Source organism: Erythranthe guttata, chromosome 10, assembly GCF_056151865.1.
Source record: "Erythranthe guttata isolate IM_541 chromosome 10, IM_541, whole genome shotgun sequence".
Lineage (NCBI taxonomy): Eukaryota > Viridiplantae > Streptophyta > Magnoliopsida > Lamiales > Phrymaceae > Erythranthe > Erythranthe guttata.
This window is the reverse complement of record NC_142542.1, coordinates 14,681,482-14,702,520: the sequence shown is the minus strand read 5'-3', so window position 1 is coordinate 14,702,520 and position 21,039 is coordinate 14,681,482. Positions and strand designations below refer to the sequence as shown.

At 34.4% G+C, this 21,039-nt stretch overlaps 2 protein-coding genes across 2 annotated transcripts; both read right to left on the bottom strand.

Annotated features, from left to right (window-relative positions):
- Positions 1-8,644: 8,644 nt before the first annotated feature.
- LOC148767650 (putative disease resistance RPP13-like protein 1) lies at positions 8,645-12,125 on the bottom strand. Its single transcript, XM_088824732.1, has 2 exons — positions 9,257-12,125; positions 8,645-8,712 (listed from the first exon to the last, which is right to left on the bottom strand). The coding sequence occupies exons 1-2, from the start codon at positions 12,123-12,125 to the stop codon at positions 8,645-8,647; spliced, it is 2,937 nt and encodes a 978-aa protein (XP_088680858.1).
- A 5,182-nt stretch (positions 12,126-17,307) lies between these two features.
- Positions 17,308-19,564, bottom strand: LOC148767649 (putative disease resistance protein At3g14460). Its single transcript, XM_088824731.1, has 2 exons — positions 19,193-19,564; positions 17,308-19,111 (listed from the first exon to the last, which is right to left on the bottom strand). Exons 1-2 carry the CDS (start codon positions 19,562-19,564, stop codon positions 17,393-17,395), a joined length of 2,091 nt encoding a protein of 696 aa, XP_088680857.1. The 3' UTR covers positions 17,308-17,392.
- Positions 19,565-21,039: the final 1,475 nt, after the last annotated feature.

Below are 21,039 nucleotides of genomic sequence, written 5' to 3'. Positions count from 1 at the left end.
GTCGTGACTGGTATGCCCTTGCCTCTATCGGATAATTCCTTCCTCTTCTTACGGTTCGAGACAGTCGGAGGTATACGAGGTTCACGTGGTTCTTCCACTGCAAAATAACACACAAATAAAAATTAATATACATAATATAAACACAAGCAAATAAAAATAGGAAAAAAAAAAAAAAATTCACAGTTCAAATTCGACAGCTACCTGTCGAAAATTGGTTGAATTTTCGACAAGTCGCTGTCGAAAATTCAACCAATTTTCGACAGGTAGCTGTCGAATTACCAAAATTCCAAATTCAACAATTTCACCATTTTCGACATCTACATGTCGATTTTGGATGAATTTTCGACATCAACCTGTCGAAAATTCATCGAAAATCGACATATACAGGTCGAAAATGGTGAACGAAGAACCGACCCACGAATCTCAAATCAATGCTCAAATCGACTGAAATCAGATGCACCCATTACTAATTAACGATCATTCTAACCTAAAACAACCAAATCCTAATTACCCATATCAAACAATCAAATCTTAAATAAATATTAAAGAAAAAAAATCGAAACAACTATAACTTACTATTCGAAGACGACGACGGCGGCGGCTTTGGGCGACGTTGGGCGGCGTTCGGCGGTGTTTGGCGTCGGCGTCCGGCGGCGGCGATGGTTGGAGCGGCGGCGGCGGCGTCGGGCGGCGTGGGAGGGGTGGACGGAGGGAGGGGTGGACGGAGGGAGGTTTTTTTGTGTTTGAATTTTTTTTTCTTTTTTTTTTATTTTGTTTTCAAATAGGTAATTTCAAAGAAAAAATGATGTAATTAGTATTTTGTATGAAAGGGTATTTTTGTACTTTTATTTTTATTTTGGTATTAAAGTAAGAAAAAACTTATAAATATGTACTCAATTGTGGTTTTCAATTTGGTAGTATTCAACTAAGCAAAAATTAGTATTCAAAATAGTTGCCCCCTTGTTAATCACCCTTCCACCATTTTTATCTTTCATGATCCCTTTAATCAAAAACTCCTAATATCTTTTTAGACATTTCTTTCAGTGATAAATCAGTCAAATGACACAATAAGGCTATTGGGAGGTTTATTTGTTGGCAAGGAGCTGGTGCCTATTAGTTTCATGATGGGAGGAATTTTGTGCTCCCATTGAATAGTTTGGATCTGAAAAATGATTAGAAAATAGCGTTACCATGGAATAAAACTTGATCTTCTGAAGGTGTGGTATCGAACTCTTGTCTATGTATTACGACCATTCTTGAGTTTTAGTTCAAAATTTACATATTATGGCAATTAGAAATGGCTAAGAAGAATTTAGCTTTTTTTTTTTCTCTTATTAAAATGACGAAAGATAAAAATGGTAGAACGATGATTAAGAATTGGTGGAAGAAGATAGATAATTAGAGAATTACAAATTTGTCCATTTTCCAGATTTTCAGCAAGTTGCAAGTAATTTTTCTAAGCCAAAAGTGATTTGGGGTGCAAAGTGCCAAACAATTTATGTTTAAAGGGTGCAATCTGCCAATTTTGCAATTTAAGGGTGCAAAGTGCCAAAAGGGTGTAATTCAAGCGTGCAAAGTGCGAAAAACCCACCCTGTTTTACCCCATTCAAGCTCCACATTTTGAAACAAGATGATCATAAGATGTGTCTCTTGGCTTATAAATATCAGATTGTGGTGCATTATTAGAAACTATATTTTTGCACAAAACGAGTACAAACTAGAGAACATTTCTCGGAATCTAAAAGATTCTGTTGAATTTGAATATGACACCATAAATGATAAACGTGTAAGAAGATTCATAGTTGGGAGTTGGTTGTAATTATCCAAACATGAGGAGGGGGTTTCGTAATTTGACCCTAATAGTAATAATCTATTTTTAATGAAGAATTGGTCTAAAGTTTACATATGTGGTGTCGGATCTACATGACTCTTTCTAAATTGTCGAAAATAGCTAATTCAGTTACAAACATTGTGATCTTCTCTATTTCTTTGAACATATAAAAATATGTTTGAATCTTTCAATGTCGTGACAGGTATAAGAATGGCGAGCGTATCTTCTTCTTCTTCAGAGGAATACAAGAAACTCGTAAACGAGATTACCAAAGGGAAAGAAAAAGTGAAACATCTAAAAGAATCTTCTTCCAAAATCGGAGATAGTGTTTTAGAGAGTAAGTTCTTCAATATATTTTTGCTTGTTTAAATAGTAATATTGTTGTCGTTGATAGTCATATTAACTATATTACTGTTACTCTGTTGCACAGTAATATTTACACAACAAAAATCACTAATATTGTGTAATAGAGTAATATTAATATGTTGTTCGTTCAACATAAGTAAACATAATAAAAAGCCAAAATAATTAATATTGATGTGGTTGAGAGTAATATTATTGTCATCCACAGTAATATTACTGTAACAACAGTAATATTACCGTCAACCATAGTAATATTATTGTGTTTACAGTTATATTACAATAGTAGACAATAATATTATTAAGTTAATCTGTCTACAACTCAAACAAAACAAAAAACCAAAAAAATTATATTTATGTGGTTGTCAGTAATATTATTGTGTTAATTTTACAGCCAACGACAGTAATATAATTACGTTGACTTGTCGAAAAATCAAACAAAAAAACCCGATAAAATAATAATATTGTTGTGGTTGACAGTAATTGTACTATCAACGACAGAACAACTACTGTCACCGACAGTATAATTACTGTTATTGATAGTACAACTACGGTCCATGTTCAGCGGCAAGCGTAAAAAAAAGGGAAACAATTTAGGGAAAAAAATATTAAAAAAGTTAACGCCGGAAACCGGCACCAGAATAAAAAATTGAGAAAAAATAAGTTCAAAAAAAGAAAAGGTCGAAATTGGATTTTTGTGGTCAAAATTGATTAAGTTGAAGTTAATTTGGGGTTACAATTAGTAATTGGTTTTAATACATTATTTCGCATTTATTTATAATACATATTTAAGGGATAAAATTGGCGAAAGAGATATAACCCTTGAACCTAGAATAATAAAAATGGTTGGTCAGGGACTTTGCATAAAAACACTAAAAAAAAAAGGGTAAATTACAACCACACCCCTCAGGTATGCTTAAATAATTTTAAGGTCCTTATGGTATCGATAATTACATTCACCCCTGAAACGTAGTTAGAAACTCTAATAGGATAAGGCATTGGATACATTATTCCGATAGGGTTATAACGGACTATTACTTTTAGCTAGTGGTGGAGATAACAATAGAGTTATGGGGTGACATAGCTCCCCCAACATTTATTAAGTCACTCATAACTATTTGTTGTCTCCACCACTTCCTAAAACCAAATAGTCCGTTAGAACTATATCGTAATAACGTATCCAATGCATTATCCCATTAGAGTTTATAACTATGTTTCAAGGGGGGGAGTGTAATTATCGATACCACAAGGACCATAAAGTTATTTAAACATACCTCAGGGATATGGGGGTAATTTACCCTAAAAAAAACAATATACAACACATGGTTTTTGATATAAGAAAAAATGCAACAGATAGTTCTGAAGCTAATTTTTTTTTTTTTCAAGGTTTTTAGTTTATTTGACCCTTATTCAAAATTTTCATATAAAATATAACATACATTATATTATGGAATTACAAAAATAAATCAGAAAATTATATTATATATTTCGAAAAACAATAAAAATAATTGTAACTAAAGTCGTCGGGAATCGAAATTTTTGGTAGTTTTATATAAAATTCCGAATCCGTGCCAAAAATGTACGGTTTTAAATTTGGATATTTTTTAATCGGAATCTGTGGAATTCCAAAATTGCATTCCGACACCCCTAACTACATTGCATTTTTTCTTTTTCTTTTTCTTTTATTTTATTTTATGAGATATATGTATGATGATGTTTTTTTTGGTATGTCTCGTGATTTTAAAATTATTAAAATATATTATTGAAATGATGTATAATGATGTTAATTTTAAATGTATTAAAAATCCCCATACTAGCTTATCATCGAATCAAGTTAATCAACTGCTGAATCTTTAGTGCATTAAATATTAAAACAATTAATATGGATCATGCAATTAATTCGCTAAATTTAATATTATCCATTTGTCCATTCTTTTATTTTATAATAAAACTTATTTATTATTTGAAATTTGAAATATATATATTAACATTGTATATTAATGTACATTTTGGTAGAATTTTATACATAATGTATAAAATAATATATTTTTTGAGTTAACTACGGATAATTTAATTTAAACTTAATAATTTATTCATATCTTGAAATATTCTATTATCAACATATATTATTTCCTCTCCATGTACCATATGTCGTTCTACTTTCTCTGTTCTTGGCTTCTTCAGACGATTTGAGAGTCAAACGCCACCAAATGGCATACTTTGACAGTAAGACGGCTCATTCGCCGATGACCGTTGTATCTCAGAGTATAAATGTTTGTTGTAGAGATGGAGAGAGATGGTTCATGTTTTTCCTTCATTTTTTGTCTTCACTCTTCTATGAGTGAGCGATACAGTCTTAGTGATGGGTAAAACGGAGAGTTTTGAGTGTGTCTGAGAGAATTTTTTTAAGTTTTAGGCTGGTGAGTCAGATCTAGATTTCTGGGTTGACAGTAATATTACTGTAACAATAGTAATATTGCCATAAATCACAGTAATATTATTGTGCTTACAGTAATATTTCAATAACAGACATTAATATTATTATGTTACTCCATCAATAACTCAAACAAAATAAAAAACCCAAAAAAATAATAATATTGATGTGGTTGACAATAATATTATTGTGTTTACAGTTATTTTACTGTCCGACAGTAATATAATTACGTCGACTTGTCAACAAATCAAAAAAAATTAAAAAAATAATAATAATAATAATATTGTGTTTGACTCTAATTGTACTGTCAACGGCAGTACAATTACATATATGTATTGTCAACGTCAGTACAATTACGTTAATGTACTGTCAGTGACAATATAATTACGTTAATTTACAGCCAGTGACAGTATAATTACAGTCTGTTAATGACTGCACAATTACCGTCAACGTTTAGCGGCCGGCGGAAAAAAAAAACCACTAAAAAAAGTCAATGCCAGAAACCAGCGGCGAAAAAAATAGACCAGAGAAAAAAAATATCGAAAAAGTCAATGCCGGAAACCGGCAGCAGAAAAACAGACCATAAAAAGAAAAGAAAATCGTAAAGTCAACGCCGGAAACCAGCGGCAAAAAATAATTTCTGAATTTTTTTTTAAAAAAAAAAAGGTCAAAATTGGATTTTTGTGGTCCAAATTGATTAAATTGGAGTTACAATTAAAAATTGGGTGTAAAGGCTTGGGGGTAATTTTGTTATATACATTAATTTTTCATTTATTTATAAAAAATATTAAAGGGATGGGCTTATTGGCGAAAAAGATATAGCCCTAAACCTCGAGCTCATCGAGTTATTATTTTTTTGGCTCAAGCTCGAGTCCATTTTGCCGAGCTCGAGTCCATCTTCCTGTTTTGGCCAGATCAAGCTCGAGCTCGAGCTCATCGAGTTATTTTTTTTTTGGCTCAAGCTCGAGCTCGAGCTCATTTAGGTTTTTTTTAATTATTTATTTTTTTATTAAAAAAAATATTTATAGTAAAATGAAAAAAATTATAAAAAAATAATAAACTGTAGTTATATTGTTTTTAATTTTTATATATTATAATATTTTATCTTATTATGAATTATCTAAGTAATATAGATTTGTTTATGTTTGAATACTATAAATACTTATTATTAAAAACTATTTACTATTTAACTAATAATTAATATATATATATGTAAATTAAAAAAAAAAAAAAAAAAAACCCAGCTCGCGAGTTGTTGAACAACTAAAATTGGGCTCGAGCTTGTGCTTGTCCGAAGCTCGAACTCATGAGCTCGAGCTCGAGGTCAAAAAACCCAAGCTCGAGTTCGAGCCTTTGTCGAGTCGGCTCGGCTCGTTTACCACCCCTAACCGCCACACAGGTAGAAGTGAAATCAAAGAAATCTCTTTCTCCTCCACTGTTGCCTGCTGCCATTATTTTCTATTTTATGTTTTGTTCGTACGAATCAACCGGGCACCAAGCCTTGCGCGGTGCTTCATCACTAGTATATATATAGAGGTAAGAGGTGATATGACTCCCCGAACATTTTTTAAATGCTTATTACTTTATATAAGATTTATAAATTTTTATCATGGTAGCATTAACGCCCCGCGGAAAAAAAATATAGTGCACATCGGTCCCCAGGACATGAAATCTTGACTCCAGTAATTGTTTGAGGGGTGTGGATGTAATTATCAATACTAGAGGGACCTTAGAGTTATTTTAACATACCTTAGGGGTGTAGGTGTAATTTACCCTAAATATAATCACGCATATAAATTATAGGGTAAATTACGAAAATCCCCTGGATTTGGGCTAAATTACGAAAAATACCCCAAATATCCGTAATTACCAAAATTTCGTCGACATTTGTTTCAATAGTACATTTTTGCACAAAATGGGTACAAACTAGAGAACATTTCTCGGAATCAAGAAGATTTTGCTTAATTTGACACCATAAAAGATGAACGTGTACGAAGATTTATAGTCGAGGGGGTTGGTTGTAATTATCCAAATATGAGAAGAGAGTGTCGTAATTTGACCTTACTTAAGAGGTGGCCCTAATTTAGTCTAATAATAATAATCTATTTTTTATAAAGAATTGGTTTAAAGTTTACATATGTGGTGTCAGATCTACAAAACTCTTTCTAAATTGTCAAAAATAGCTAATTCAGTTACAAACTTGTGGTCTTCTCTATTTCTTTGAACATATAAAAATATGTTTGAATCTTTCAATGTCGTGACAGGTATAAGAATGGCGAGCGTATCTTCTTCTTCTTCAGAGGAATACAAGAAACTCGTAAACGAGATTACCAAAGGGAAAGAAAAAGTGAAACATCTAAAAGAATCTTCTTCCAAAATCGGAGATAGTGTTTTAGAGAGTAAGTTGGTCTCGTACGAGGAGGCTCTATCCCTTCTTAAACTATTTGCTCCACAAGGACAATGTCAGTACAACGTTGTGTCATCCTCATCAGACGAAAGGTGATTAATATTTTTACTAAAAAAAATTTATCATAAATGTATAAAATCCAAGGTGGTTGTTCTTCACTCTTCGAAATTTTCATCGATTAGCATATATTTTGTTCGGGTCTCTTTGCAGCGCACGGGTGACAGTGAGACCTAAGGTACCATCCGAAGAATTCGACGATGGATACAGTTGGAGGAAGTACGGCCGAGAATATATATTTGCTCCCCTTCTCACAAGGTGACGAATATGTATGCATGCTACTTGATCTAATCTACTTCTTTGTGCTCAATATACTACGGTCTCTCCCTTTCAAAATAATACACGTGTCTTTTAAGGTTTTTACACACACATGTTAAGAAATGATCGTTAAATATTTTTTTCTGAATGTGCAGAACCTATTACAGATGTATAGATCATGTGAGGGAAGGTTGTATGGCTATGAAAGAAGTGCGTATGTCAGCATATGAGCCGAATGCAGTTGATATCACATACAGAGGGAAGCATACATGCCTGAGGTCGGCACATGTACCACTCGAACAAGTCCTCGGGATTTGACTCTCAAAAATGGACCCTCACCGGACAAGTACTTCGTTTATGCTTTTATTACAACATAGGATTGAAGAAAAAATCTACTCCATTCATTGGGTGATCAAAGTTTTAGAGAACGATCGAGCTTGCGTTTTGACTAATGTACTCGGGGAGTTGTTTTTTGATAGTAGAGTTAGGAACGCTATTATATCCGGGCTTGCAATGCGATGAAATCGCTCGAGTTGTTTAACAGAATGGACTTTCATTGTTCGAAAGCATGAATTGAGTGGGGTCCACAAAAATCGGCCAGAGATCGAGCATTATGCTTGTGTGGTTAATCTTCTTGCAAAATTTTGATTTTCGGTGTTCTTTGTTTTTTTTTTTCAAGGATGAAATTTGAATTGGTTTGGTTTTCCAGTTCAAATGTTAAGGATTGATTTTTTTCCAAAAGTACTAATTACGACCGTATTCGTCTGATCTCCACCCCTATGTAATAATCAAGTTACGGGAAATGAATATCTGAAATGATGTTTCAAACTAACATTATTTGCTTTTTTAGACTATTCGGAACGCATTACACAAAATAAGAGTATGAGAAATAATTAACCAAAGAATTTAAGATATTTATTAAGGCACCTAGGTGCAATAACACGGCACTGCGGTGCCACACTACAGAGAATTAGGTTGCAACCTAAGCATCCGGGTGCGCTTAAACGGCACCGAGGTGCCTGTCTACAGAGAGAGAGAGGGCTTTCAAGGGCTCGTTATCTTTCTTATCTGGCACCGCGGTGGAAAATTACAGAAAGTGAGGTGTAGATCATCTTTTTTTTTTTTCTTCTCACCTGAAAACTGGGTGTGTAATTTAACAACTACATCTGACACAGTCACACGAGCACATCGATAAACACGGGAGAACAACAAAAATATGAGAGCCTAGCTAGAGCTGCTAAGATTCCGAATATGAGTGAATAAAAATGAAAAATCTCATGTTTCCACAACATAAAAATCAAAATCCGGGTTCAGTAGGAGAGAAATCCTCAACTTCCACAACATCTGATAATGAGCTTTCAAAACCTGTGTCCAAGTTATCAAAGAAAACTAATCAGCAAAAGGTGTCATTTTTCATATATGGTTGAACTAAGAATGCTGGTAAATGAGCTATATTCACATTTTAAACTAAAAAATAAATCAATAGAAAGATATGATAATTACCTCCTTGCTTTTTGTCAGCAACAAAATCATATCATTAATTGCCGACACCAAATTCGGAACCAAAACTAGTGGTCGATCATAGAACTTAAATTGCAAGTCTATTACTGAATATACCTCTTACCTACATTCCAAATTTGGTCTTTACACATTTGAATCTAAAGCTTAGGGGTTATGATTCTCAAATATTCATTCGTCGAATCACATTACTGGACAACAATGTAAATAGCATGAGTTAAGTTAGGAACTACCTGTCCCAAAGATGACAGCCTAAGACTGATGCCCCCTTCACGTACACGCTATTCTCGGCTATCTGAAACACAAATAAACAAATCCAGTTGGACTAATCATAAATTGCAAAGCAAATAAAAATTCAAATGGAGCACAAATGTCTTTCGCGTACAAATACCTCTAGTACGGTCCTCTGAATCTGGATTAACAATGCTTTTCATGCTAGGAGACTTGATAATATGCAGAGTCTGACCGTCAATAGTTATCTTCTCAACCCATTCAATCTTTTTATAATCCCTTTCGCCTACGCTGCACGTATGTTTGAGCTTATCACATCCTGAGATCACCAATTCTTTAAGAGATTTGGGCAAACCATCAATTGGCAATGAAAGAAGTTTGGGACAATTAACGATTGTTAGACATTCAAGTTTTGTATCGGTAAGCACCGGCAACTCCTTTAGCATTTGGCACTCATTGATTTCAAGAATACGAAGATTAGGGAAACGACTTTCACCGGAAACTACAGACATTCCCCAAGCAGTCATTTTCTTCATCTTTACTATCTTGAGAGACTCCAGACATAGTAATCCGGAAAACCGACTACTAACAGTGTCCAACATAGGCATCTCTTCAATGACAAGCGATTTAAGATTTTCCAGTATCCTCAATTCGTTCAGGACGGAGTTCTTCGTACAACGCATCAAGTGAATAACTGAAAGCTGGGGCAGAGTGCTCAACCAATTAGGAAACTTTTCACCATTATAATTTGCGATCACCAACTCCTTCACATTTTTATGGGGACAAAGACCGTCAAGAACTTCTTCACCATTTTTTACTGCGGCCTTCCATACAAATTCGATCTTGTCAAGGAATGGCTTCGTGTGTAGGCTAGCTTCCTTTGCATCATCATGACTAAGTACATACTCAAGATTTACAATGCAAATGGATCCTCTTAGCATATCCATGTCTTTAAGATGTTGAATACCATGATGAATTTTACTCTTTCCCACTATAAACGCAGACAACGTTTCAAGATTCACCAATTTACGAAACTCCAATGGCATGTTTTGTAGCATACGTGCACTAAAAATAAGATGCCGTAGAGTAACGACGTTCTTCATGTTCTTTGGCCACTGCTTAAGTCCATCACATTTCTCAAGCTTTAGTGTCTCTAAAGCGGTGAGCTGCCCAAACAAATCGGGCAACGCATAGAAAGGATTCCCAGAAAGATTGAGAAGGCGAAGACGCTTCATTTCAAAAATCGAATGGGGCACATTATCAATACCCATATTGCTCAAATCTATCACTCTTGCGTGCTTCATATCTAAAAGAAAATCAAACGAGACCTTGGTTGTGTCACTACTTTTGGATGACACTATCAGAGTCCGCAAGTTCTTCTTGTGTGAGTTTTTTGGCACCACATTATGCACAATCTTGCGGTCCACAAACATATGACGGGTTCCTTTTGGGAAGACGAATTCTTCTTTGCTTGTTTGTTCAACTTCGAAGACGAATTCTTCTTTGCTTGTTTGTTCAACTTCCCGGGAAAGGCAGATATCACCGGATATAAACCGGATCATGCTGTGAATCACATCATGGATTTTGTAAGATTCTTGCCCCTTCGAATTTTGGTTTATGGAGAGACGGAAGAAAGCGGCCGATAGCAACTTCTTGAAGTAACCGCAAGCAACATCTTCCGGGCGCATCTTTCCCGTGGGAATTACTAAACCTTCTGCCATCCAGAGTAAAACCAATTCATTCATTGTGAATTCGTGAGAACTCGGAAAAAATGAACTATAAACCAAGCATGCTTTTAGCTCTAATGGAAGTTGAAAATAGCCAAGTGCTAACACCGGGAAGATTTGATTTTTAATCTCTGCCAAGTGCCATAAATCGCAGCTCAAAACGTACTCCCACTCGGTACGACCACGCTTGTAGCGGAGCATTGTACCAATAGTCGTCGCTATGAGAGGAAGCCCTTTGCACTTTTTTGCTATTTCCATCCGAATAGGCTCCAAGTGTAAGTCGTCTATATGCACTCGGTTCTTGATAATTAGTGAGCAATATTCATCGGTTAAGTCCTTCAAAACGATTGAAGGGGCGGTGCCGACAATTTGGGACACGGCCGTACTAGGAGTGGTAACCAAGACCTTGCTTCCTTTTAACCCGAACATGAACGGAGAAAACAATTGGGCCCAGTCCTCATAGTTTTCACTCCAATAATCATCCAAAACCAATAAAAACTTGTTCCCATGAATCAATTTCTGAAGTTTCATTTGAATGGAATCAATGTTCGATAACTCACATCTTTCTCCTAAGGCAGACTCTATTATAGACCTTGTGATGCTGATGATATCAAAATTTATACCCACAGAGGTCCACATCTTCAAATCAAATTTATCACCAAGTCTAACATCATCACCGTAAGCAATTTGTGCTACAGTTGTCTTTCCAATTCCGGCCATACCCACAATAGGTATGACAGAAACATCATCTCCCTCGTCGGCCAACAATGTATCAACAATATGTTTAATTTCTATGTCTCGTCCAACCACACGCATCTTGTCCACCACAGAACTGTAAGGCCTAGATTCTAAAACCTTCTTGGACCTCTCATTATTGTAAAGCGACTCAATATTTCTTTCAATTTTTTCCAACTTCTTCACTCGATTTGCTACTTTAGTGGCCAACTTTGAATCGAAAGTCGAAAGAAGCATGTTTCTTACCTCCGTTTCTCCTTCATTGGAGGAATTTTCAGAGAGCTTGGCTCTGTATTTTAGAACATCCAAATAAATTCCATCGAGCAAATCGTCGGTAGAGTACACGACTGAAACCGCAAATTCCAGTAAAACCTTCCATGCCTTTTCGTTAGAGGAAGTCCATCTAATTTCTTCCATGCTATCCAACATAGCTCTTATCTTCTCAATCTTTCTTTGCAGCTCCATTGTCGATTTATCAATATTCCAAACTGCAGAGAACTGCTTCGCAGCTTGACTTGCGAATTTCTGCCCTAGTATTCGGAGTGGAGTTTGTAGAAGAGGATTCATTTTTCTGCTGGTTGCGAATATGAACAAACACTAGCTTTGCTTTATTTTTAGTGAAAAGAAAGCAAAGACAAGAAAACATAAAACAAGAAGGAAACGGCTCTGTCTCTGTTTTGTACAAACTTTTTTTTTTTTTTTTAAGCAAACACCACAATGGTGCCACAGTACAGAGATTCAGGTTTCTCAGATGCGCTAATCCCGGCACCGAGGTGCCTGTCTACAGAGAAAGCTTCATTCAACCACCCAGGTGCGCTTCTCTTGCACCCTCGTGGAACATTACTGAAAGTCGTGTTTTTCTGTCGGATTACATAAATTGAATTTCTTTTTCTCATCCGGTAATTCTTTTTCTCTTATATATATGTCATATGTATATGTGTGTGTGGTTTAGTGTATTTTTAGTTTCTTATTTACAAAAGCATTTGTATCCCCATTCACTAGTGCGATGCAAGGGATCAATTTTCTTTTTCTTTTCTTTTTTTAATTCTTTTTTGAATAAAATAAAATTAACAAAAACTTTTAACAGTTGATATATAATATAATATATACCAAAAACATTAAAAATAAAAATTCCATTTTAGTTAATTTGAAGTTATCTTGGTCACGGACCTTCCAGAAAAACAAGTCCCATATATAATTTGAAGTTATTTTTTTACATTGTTTCTAAATTACTTTAAACTAATTTTAAAAAAAAAATCAAAATAATTAACGTATATGGAAAGCAATATAGTTAAATTACATGGAACATCAATATAGTGATTAAATTGTTATCCAAATTCTTGAAATGTGAAGTGTTGACCATATTTAGGGGTGGAAATCGGGCGGAATAGATTGGAAATGGCTTTTTCCGAAAAAATCCATTATAATTTTTAAATGCCTCGAAATTGGCGGAATTTCGGAAATTTCAAAAATTGTATTACTTTATAATCTCTTGAAACAAATTTGGACATAAAGAGAATTTACACAATGTCTTCACTCTTTTTCGGAATTCTATAGCGAAATGCATGAAAATCCAAAAACTAATTTACCAAAATTGCAATAAATAGAACCATATGTAGAAAAAATAAAAGTTCATTACAAATAAGTCCATCAAGGAATACTTATTCACTAAGGGGTCCACACAAAAAAAAATTTTGCCAAAAAATCATGATATTGTCAAGAGGTCTGTAAAAGACTAAAATACCCCCCCACATTTTAATATGCTCTAATTTCATCATTTTTATTTAATTTAACCTCAATTTGACCCCAAATTTCTCAAATTATTCAATTTTGAGTACAATTTCGTTCGTCGCCGCCGTTGACTATTTTTTTTTTCTCCTCCTTTTTTTGCCGGTTTTCGGCGTTGACTCTTTCGATTGTTTTTCTTTTTCGTTTTATTGTTATTTTTCTTCTTTCTGCCTGCGGTTAACGCCGGTCTCCGGCGGTGTTGACTTTTTTTTTTTTTTTTTTTTTTTTTTTATTTGATTTTTTTTCTTCAATATATTTTTGCTTGTTTAAATAAATAGTAATATTGTTGTCGTTTATAGTCATATTAACTATATTACTGTTACTCTGTTGCACAGTAATATTTACACAACAAAAATCACTAATATTGTGTAATAGAGTAATATTAATATGTTGTTCGTTCAACATAAGTAAACATAATAAAAAGCCAAAATAATTAATATTGATGTGGTTGAGAGTAATATTATTGTCATCCATATTACCGTCAACCATAGTAATATTATTGTGTTTTTAGTTATAATACAATAGTAGACAATAATATTATTAAGTTAATCGGTCAACAACTCAAACAAAACAAAAAATCCAAAAGATTATATTTATGTGGTTGAGAGTAATATTATTGTGTTAATTTTACAGCCATATACATTATTTCGCATTTATTTATAGTACATATTTAAGGGATAAAATTGGCGAAAGAGATATAACCCTTGAACCTAGAATAATAAAAATGGTTGGTCAGGGACTATGCATAAAAACACTAAAAAAAGGGTAAATTACAACCACACCCCTCAGGTATGCTTAAATAATTTTAAGGTCCTTATAGTATCGATAATTACATTCACCCCCTGAAACGTAGTTAGAAACTCTAATGGGATAAGGCATTGGATACATTATTCCGATAGGGTTATAACGGACTATTACTTTTAGCTAGTGGTGGAGATAACAATAGAATTATGGGGTGACATAGCTCCCACAACATTTATTAAGTCACTCATAACTATTTGTTGTCTCCACCACTTCCTGAAACCAATAGTCCGTTAGAACTATATCGTAATAACGTATCCAATGCATTAGAGTTTATAACTATGTTTCAAGGGGGTGAGTGTAATTATCGATACCACAGGGACCATAAAGTTATTTAAGCATACCTCAGGGATATGGGGGTAATTTACCCTAAAAAAAACAATATACAACACATGGTTTTTTATATAAGAAAAAATGCAACAGATAGTTCTGAAACTAATTATTTTTTTTCAAGGTTTTTAGTTTATTTGACCCTTAGTCAAAATTTTCATATAAAATATAACATACATTATATTATGGAATTACAAAAATAAATCAGAAAATTATATTATATATTTCGAAAAATAATCAAAATAATTGTAACTAAAGTCGTCGGGAATCGAAATTTTTGGTAGTTTTATATAAAATTCCAATTCCGTGCCAAAAATGCACGGTTCTAAATTCGGATATTTTTTAATCGGAATCTGTGGAATTCCAAAGTTGCATTCCGACACCCCTAACTACATTGCATTTTTTCTTTTTCTTTTTATTTTATTTTATTTTATGAAATATATGTATGATGATGTTTTTTTTGGTATGTCTCATGATTTTAAAATTATTAAAATATATTATTGAAATGATGTATAATGATGTTAATTTTAAATGTATTAAAAATGCCCATACTAGCTTATCATCGAATCAAGTTAATCAACTGATGAATCTTTAGTGCATTAAATATTAAAACAATTAACATGGATCATGCAATTAATTCGTTAAACTTAATATTATCCATTTGTCCATTCTTTTATTTTATAATAAAACTTATTTATTATTTGAAATTTGAAATATATATATTAACATTGTATATTAATGTACATTTTGGTAGAATTTTATACATAATGTATAAAATAATATATTTTTTGAGTTAACTACGAATAATTTAATTTAAACTTAATAATTTATTCATATCTTGGAATATTCTATTATCAACATATATAAGCGTTTAAGAGAAACAAGGTCATTTTAACCATTAACGTGTAGAAGAACCCATACAAATATTGTATTAGTGAGCAAACATTTACATTTTTATATTCAATATGATTGAAATATTTTATTTGATCATTCATATTACACAATAACTAGAAACTTATTTTATATTAAATTAATCATATATAATTTTATTTATTTATAAAACAATTAATAATGTGATATTTTAAGCAATTAAGTCTTAAATAGTGTAAATTATCAACTAAAGTAGTAAGAATAGTGTGTATATATATATATATATATATATATATATATATATATATATATATATATATATATATATATATACTAGGGGAGTCGCACCGCGCATACGTAATGCCCCGTAGATATGAAATTTCAAAATTTGTTATATATTTTGACGGTCTATTATATACAATATCATACAATTAATTTATGCAAAGAGACAGTACAATAAAATAAACATAGTTTCAAGTAGCATGTAACATAAATTGCTTAAGATATTGCCGTAACCACAAAAGAAGTTCTCAGTTCTCAGCATTAAGAAACAAAAAGAAACAGTTGCTAAGAAGAAAACAAAAGTTGCTAAGAAAAAAATTGGGTAAATTACATCCACACCTCTGAGGTATGCTTAAATAACTTTAAGGTCCTTGTGGTAACGATAATTACACTCACTCCCCTAAAACATAGTTAGAAGCAATAATTGGATAATGCATTTGATATTTTATTCCGATAGAATTCTAATGGTATATTAGTTTCAGGAAGTTTGGAGACAACAAAGAGCTATAAGTGATTGAAGAAATGTTGGGGAGCCATGTCACCCCCTAACTCTATGTTGTCTCCACCACTAGCTAAAAGTCGTAGTCCCTTAGAACTGTATCGGAATAATGTATCCAATGCATTATCCCATTAGAGTTTCTAACTATGTTTCAGGGGGTGAGTGTAATTATCGATACCACATGAACCTTAAAGTTATTTAAGCATAACTCAGGGGTTGTTGGTGTAATTTACCCAAAGAAATTAAATAAATATAAGGATAAATTACACCTACACCCTTGAAGTATGTTAAAATAACTTTAAGGTCTCTGTGGTATTGGTAATTACAATCACCCCCCCTGAAACATTGTCCGAAACACTAACGGAATAATACATTGGATAAGTTATTCCGTTAAGGTTCTACCGGACTATTATTTTCAGGCGGTGGTGGAGACAACATAGAAAGGTAAGATGTGACATGACTTCCCAAACATTTCTTAAATCCTTATTACTTTATATAAGAAAGATTTATAATTTTTCATCATGGTAGCATTAATGCCCCCGCGGAAAACAAATATAGTGCATATCGGTCCCCAGGACATGAAATTTTGGCTCCGGTAATTAATTTAGGGGTGCGGCTGTAATTATCAATACTAGAGGGACCTTAAAGTTATTTTAGTATACCTTAAGGGTGTAGGTGTAATTTACCCTAAATATAGTCGTGACTCTCAGGCATATAAATTATAGGGTAAATTATGAAAATCACCTGGACTTAGGCTAAATTACAAAAAGTACCCCAAATATCCGTAATTACCAAAATTCCCTCGACATTTGTTCCAATATATAGTACACCAACCCCCTTATGATGTGATTTTTCACGAAAGCTTTTTTACTAGAGAGTAATTTTGACCCTTAAAAAGAAATTCCACGTCTGCAGGAGTACAATTGACATTTTTCGGAAAATATTGCCTAGACTCAAAAATATTTTATGAGGAATCAGACACCGTAAGGAGGTTGGTGCAAGACGGAAACAAACATTGGGGGTATTTTAGTAATTACGGATAGGTGGGGGTATTTATTGTAATTTGGCCTACATTCAGGGGGTTTGAAATTTACCTTAAATTATATATTATTTGAAAAAAAATATAACTAAACAAATGCAAAATCTAAGTAATCCATGGAAAAATAAATAAATAAATAAAATAATAAGACACGTGAAACTTGCTAGTTAACCAGAACCAGAGAAGTAGAAAGCAATGTAAAAATATAATTCAGACACAAACTTTTTAATGTAAAGATAATTTTTCAAGATCAATCCAAATGTTGTTTACATGTGCAATCTCTCGTCTTCCATCCTTGTAGTACAACCGCTTACTCATTTTAGGGCAGCAACGTACCCTGAGATCTTGAACCGAAGCCGGCAATTCAGGCAAAGAAATCATCTTTTCGCAGTCGTTTATTTCCAATGATTCGAGTGAGCGGAGATGCAACAGAGACGGAAGAACCGTAAGTTCCGGACATGATCCAATCGTAACATCTTTGAGGCATGGGAAATCACCATCCTCCATTCCAGACCATTCCACAAGGTTCGGCATGTCGTCGATACTCAATTTCTCTAGCTTCGGAAATGCAACTTTAACACGAGTTTCGGACTTTCTGCAGAATAGGGAATTAATATCCCTCACACTTGTCATCTCCACAAGATCGAGGCTCTTAAGAGACGGCAGTTCGCCAAACGAGGGCAACGTGTCGCAATTTATGCATCTTATGAGGAATATTGTGGAAAGATCGACAAAAGATGGATTGGTTATCCAGCTCGGAAGCTTCGAACCACAATAATCTGAAATGTCTAAAACTTTAAGGTTAAAATGAGGCTGCAGACATTCTAAGATGTCGGTTGCATCGGGGTTTTCGACACTACCCCAATACAAGTACAGATTATCTATGCGTTTCTTATCGCACAATGCAGCTGCCTTTGCTTCTTCCGCGTTAGATACATTATGAAGATTTAGGATAGAGAACGACCCGGCGATCTCGTTCATGTTTTTCAGCTCCGTTATTCCGCACCCATCGTCGGTTTCCCCCACGATGAACGCATCTAATGTTTGGAGTTTGGTTAAGTTTCCCATCCCACTAGGCATGACCCTCAGCTGGCCAAAAATCTGGAGGTCCAGGTGGCGAAGATTAATCAAAGACCCGAATCCCCGTGGCAGTTCGTCGATTCCAGGGCAGTCCCTCAATCTTAATGTCTGAAGAGAAAGAAGAAGATCGATCGACTGAGGCAATTGATCGATGGGAGTGTTGGAGATGTCTAGGAATCTCAAAGAATCCAAATACTTGATGGAACACGGTACGTGTGTTATGTTGCTCGAGCTCAGATCCAATGTTTTTAAGAGCTTCAAGTGGGGAAACCTTAAATTGCACATTTTATTCCTCGGAATACAGAGATTGACAACTAAGAGTGTGCGAAGTTTCTTGAATTTTGTAAGAGCATCATCAACTAAAGCGTCGCCATGTTTACGACAGTCCCATGTTAAGTGTAGGATTTCTTGGTTGGTCGTATCCAACTCATTACCATCTCGGATTCTTACGTAATCGCCTCGTTGGATAATGAACCTAGCAATTTTGGATTTGCCGTTGACTTGGTAATGGGAAAGATAAGCAGCAGTTGGCTTTGCAGGTACGATGATATTTTGATTAAGCAAAAAGTCGAAGCACAAATTACCCACGTCCTCCATTCGTTTCGTCACTTCGAGTTTGATGCATTCTTCGGCAATCCACATTTGTACCAATTTATCTTTTGAAAATCCGTAATCCGGAAGAAATAGGGCAAGATGCCGAATACAGTTCCAGTAATCTATTAGGGGAACTTGCGAATTTTCAATGTCTTCTTCTTCTATGCCATGTTCTTCATAAGCTTTTCGTCGTTTTGCTCTAAGATTAATTTGTTCTGTAGTTTCTTCAGAGGGAGATGCTTCATGTTTTATAGCAGCAGGTAACTTCATCTGCAAAGGTTAACCAAAAACTATACATATATACAACAGATTTAAAAAAAAAAAAAAATTAATAAAAAATTATGTAGGGACCTTTTGGTTGAATGAAGTGGTGGCAGAAAGCTGATTCAAAAATGGATGGCAAAGAAGTTTCTCGACTGCCCATCTATTTTTTGATTCATCATCTTTGTGTGTCTTCATACAAGAAGAGAGAAACCTATACAACAGCTCGAACAGAAGATAGATCTTCCCCTTGATTTCGATAACCTCGACACATTTCAAGAGGTTCGGATGTTCCAATTTCATCAGAATCTCAATTCCGCCGCCGCCGCGGCGGAATTCCTTCAAAAAGTATTTCACGCCCGTCACCCGATCGACCACTTCGTAGATCTCATTGCCCGTTCCTTCTTCTCCGGTCAGTTGGTGTTTCAGATATGACATGTTAGCCAATCGGTTAGCTCCCATCATTCTTGGACAATATTATACTCTACCCATCTCTTTTTTTCAACAAACAAAATACTCTGTTTTTAACAACAATCATTATAATAATGGGTCATATTTAGGTAATCACAACAATAATTCTACATTATTCTCCAATTTGTACCTGTTTTACCGGGTTTTTTGCACTTTGCACCCTTGGATTACACCATTTTAGCACTTTGCACCCTTAAATTACAAAATTAGCATAATGCACCATTTAAACATAGCTTGTTTGCCACTTTGCACCCCAAATCACTTTTGGCTTAGAAAACTTACCTGCAACTTGCTCGAAAACATGGAAAATTGGCAAATTCATAATTTTCTTGTTATCTATCCTCTTCTCCCAATTGTTAATCACCCTTCCACCATTTTTATCTTTCATGATCCCTTTAATCAAAAACTCCTAATATCTTTTTAGACATTTCTTTCAGTGATAAATCAGTCAAATGACACAATAAGGCTATTGGGAGGTTTATTTGTTGGCAAGGAGGTGGTGCTTATTAGTTTCATGATGGGAGGAATTTTGTGCTCCCATTGAATAGTATGGATCTGAAAAATGATTAGAAAATAGCGTTACAATGGAATAAAACTTGATCTTCTGAAGGTGTGGTATCGAACTCTTGTCTATGTATTACGACCATTCTTGAGTTTTAGTTCAAAATTTACATATTATGGCAATTAGAAATTCGACAGCTAGCTGTCGAATTTGATCTGTATCAAATTTTTTTTTTTTTTTGAAAAAATTGCAATTTTTTTTTTTTTGTGAAATTAACCCCAAATATATTGCAATGAAAGATAAAAAACATATTCTAAGTGTTTTTGGACAAAAAAAAAATTTCAAATTATCAAAAATATTTTCATTTAAAACAACCAAAATCCATATAAAACTAAATTAAAAAACAAGTAAATCAAATAAAATCCATCAAACAACATCCATCTAAAAAAATACAAGACTAATCCTGTGTTTTTTTCTTCCTACTAAACACGCGTTTCACACCCGCCTGTGGGGCATCGGACGAGCTCGATGGCGGTGGAATTGGCCCTATCGAGCTACCTGGAGGTGGTGGTGGGGCATCCGACGAGCTCGAAGGAGGTGGAAGTGGGGCATCCGGCTCGATCAATCTGACAATATCATTTAGGGTCCCCCACATGACCGTATGAGCGTCGGATGGCGCAAGTCCCCGCACCTCGCTAAGTGTACCCTTCACCAACTCCAAAATTTGTGAAAGTTGGACCTCCTTATCGGTACCACCCTCTGGACGAGCTTCATGGGGTCGAGGTCGATCCGCCTGGGGTCGAGGTGGATGGGCTCCATGCCTACTCAGTTGTAACATGCATCTGGGTCGGAACCAATTCATGTAGTCCGGCGAAGTGTCCGCCTCCCCGAGTTCAATTTCAACGGACCCCGACTCCTCGTCCAGACAATACTCCTCCCACCGATCAGAGAATCGTTCGCCGTA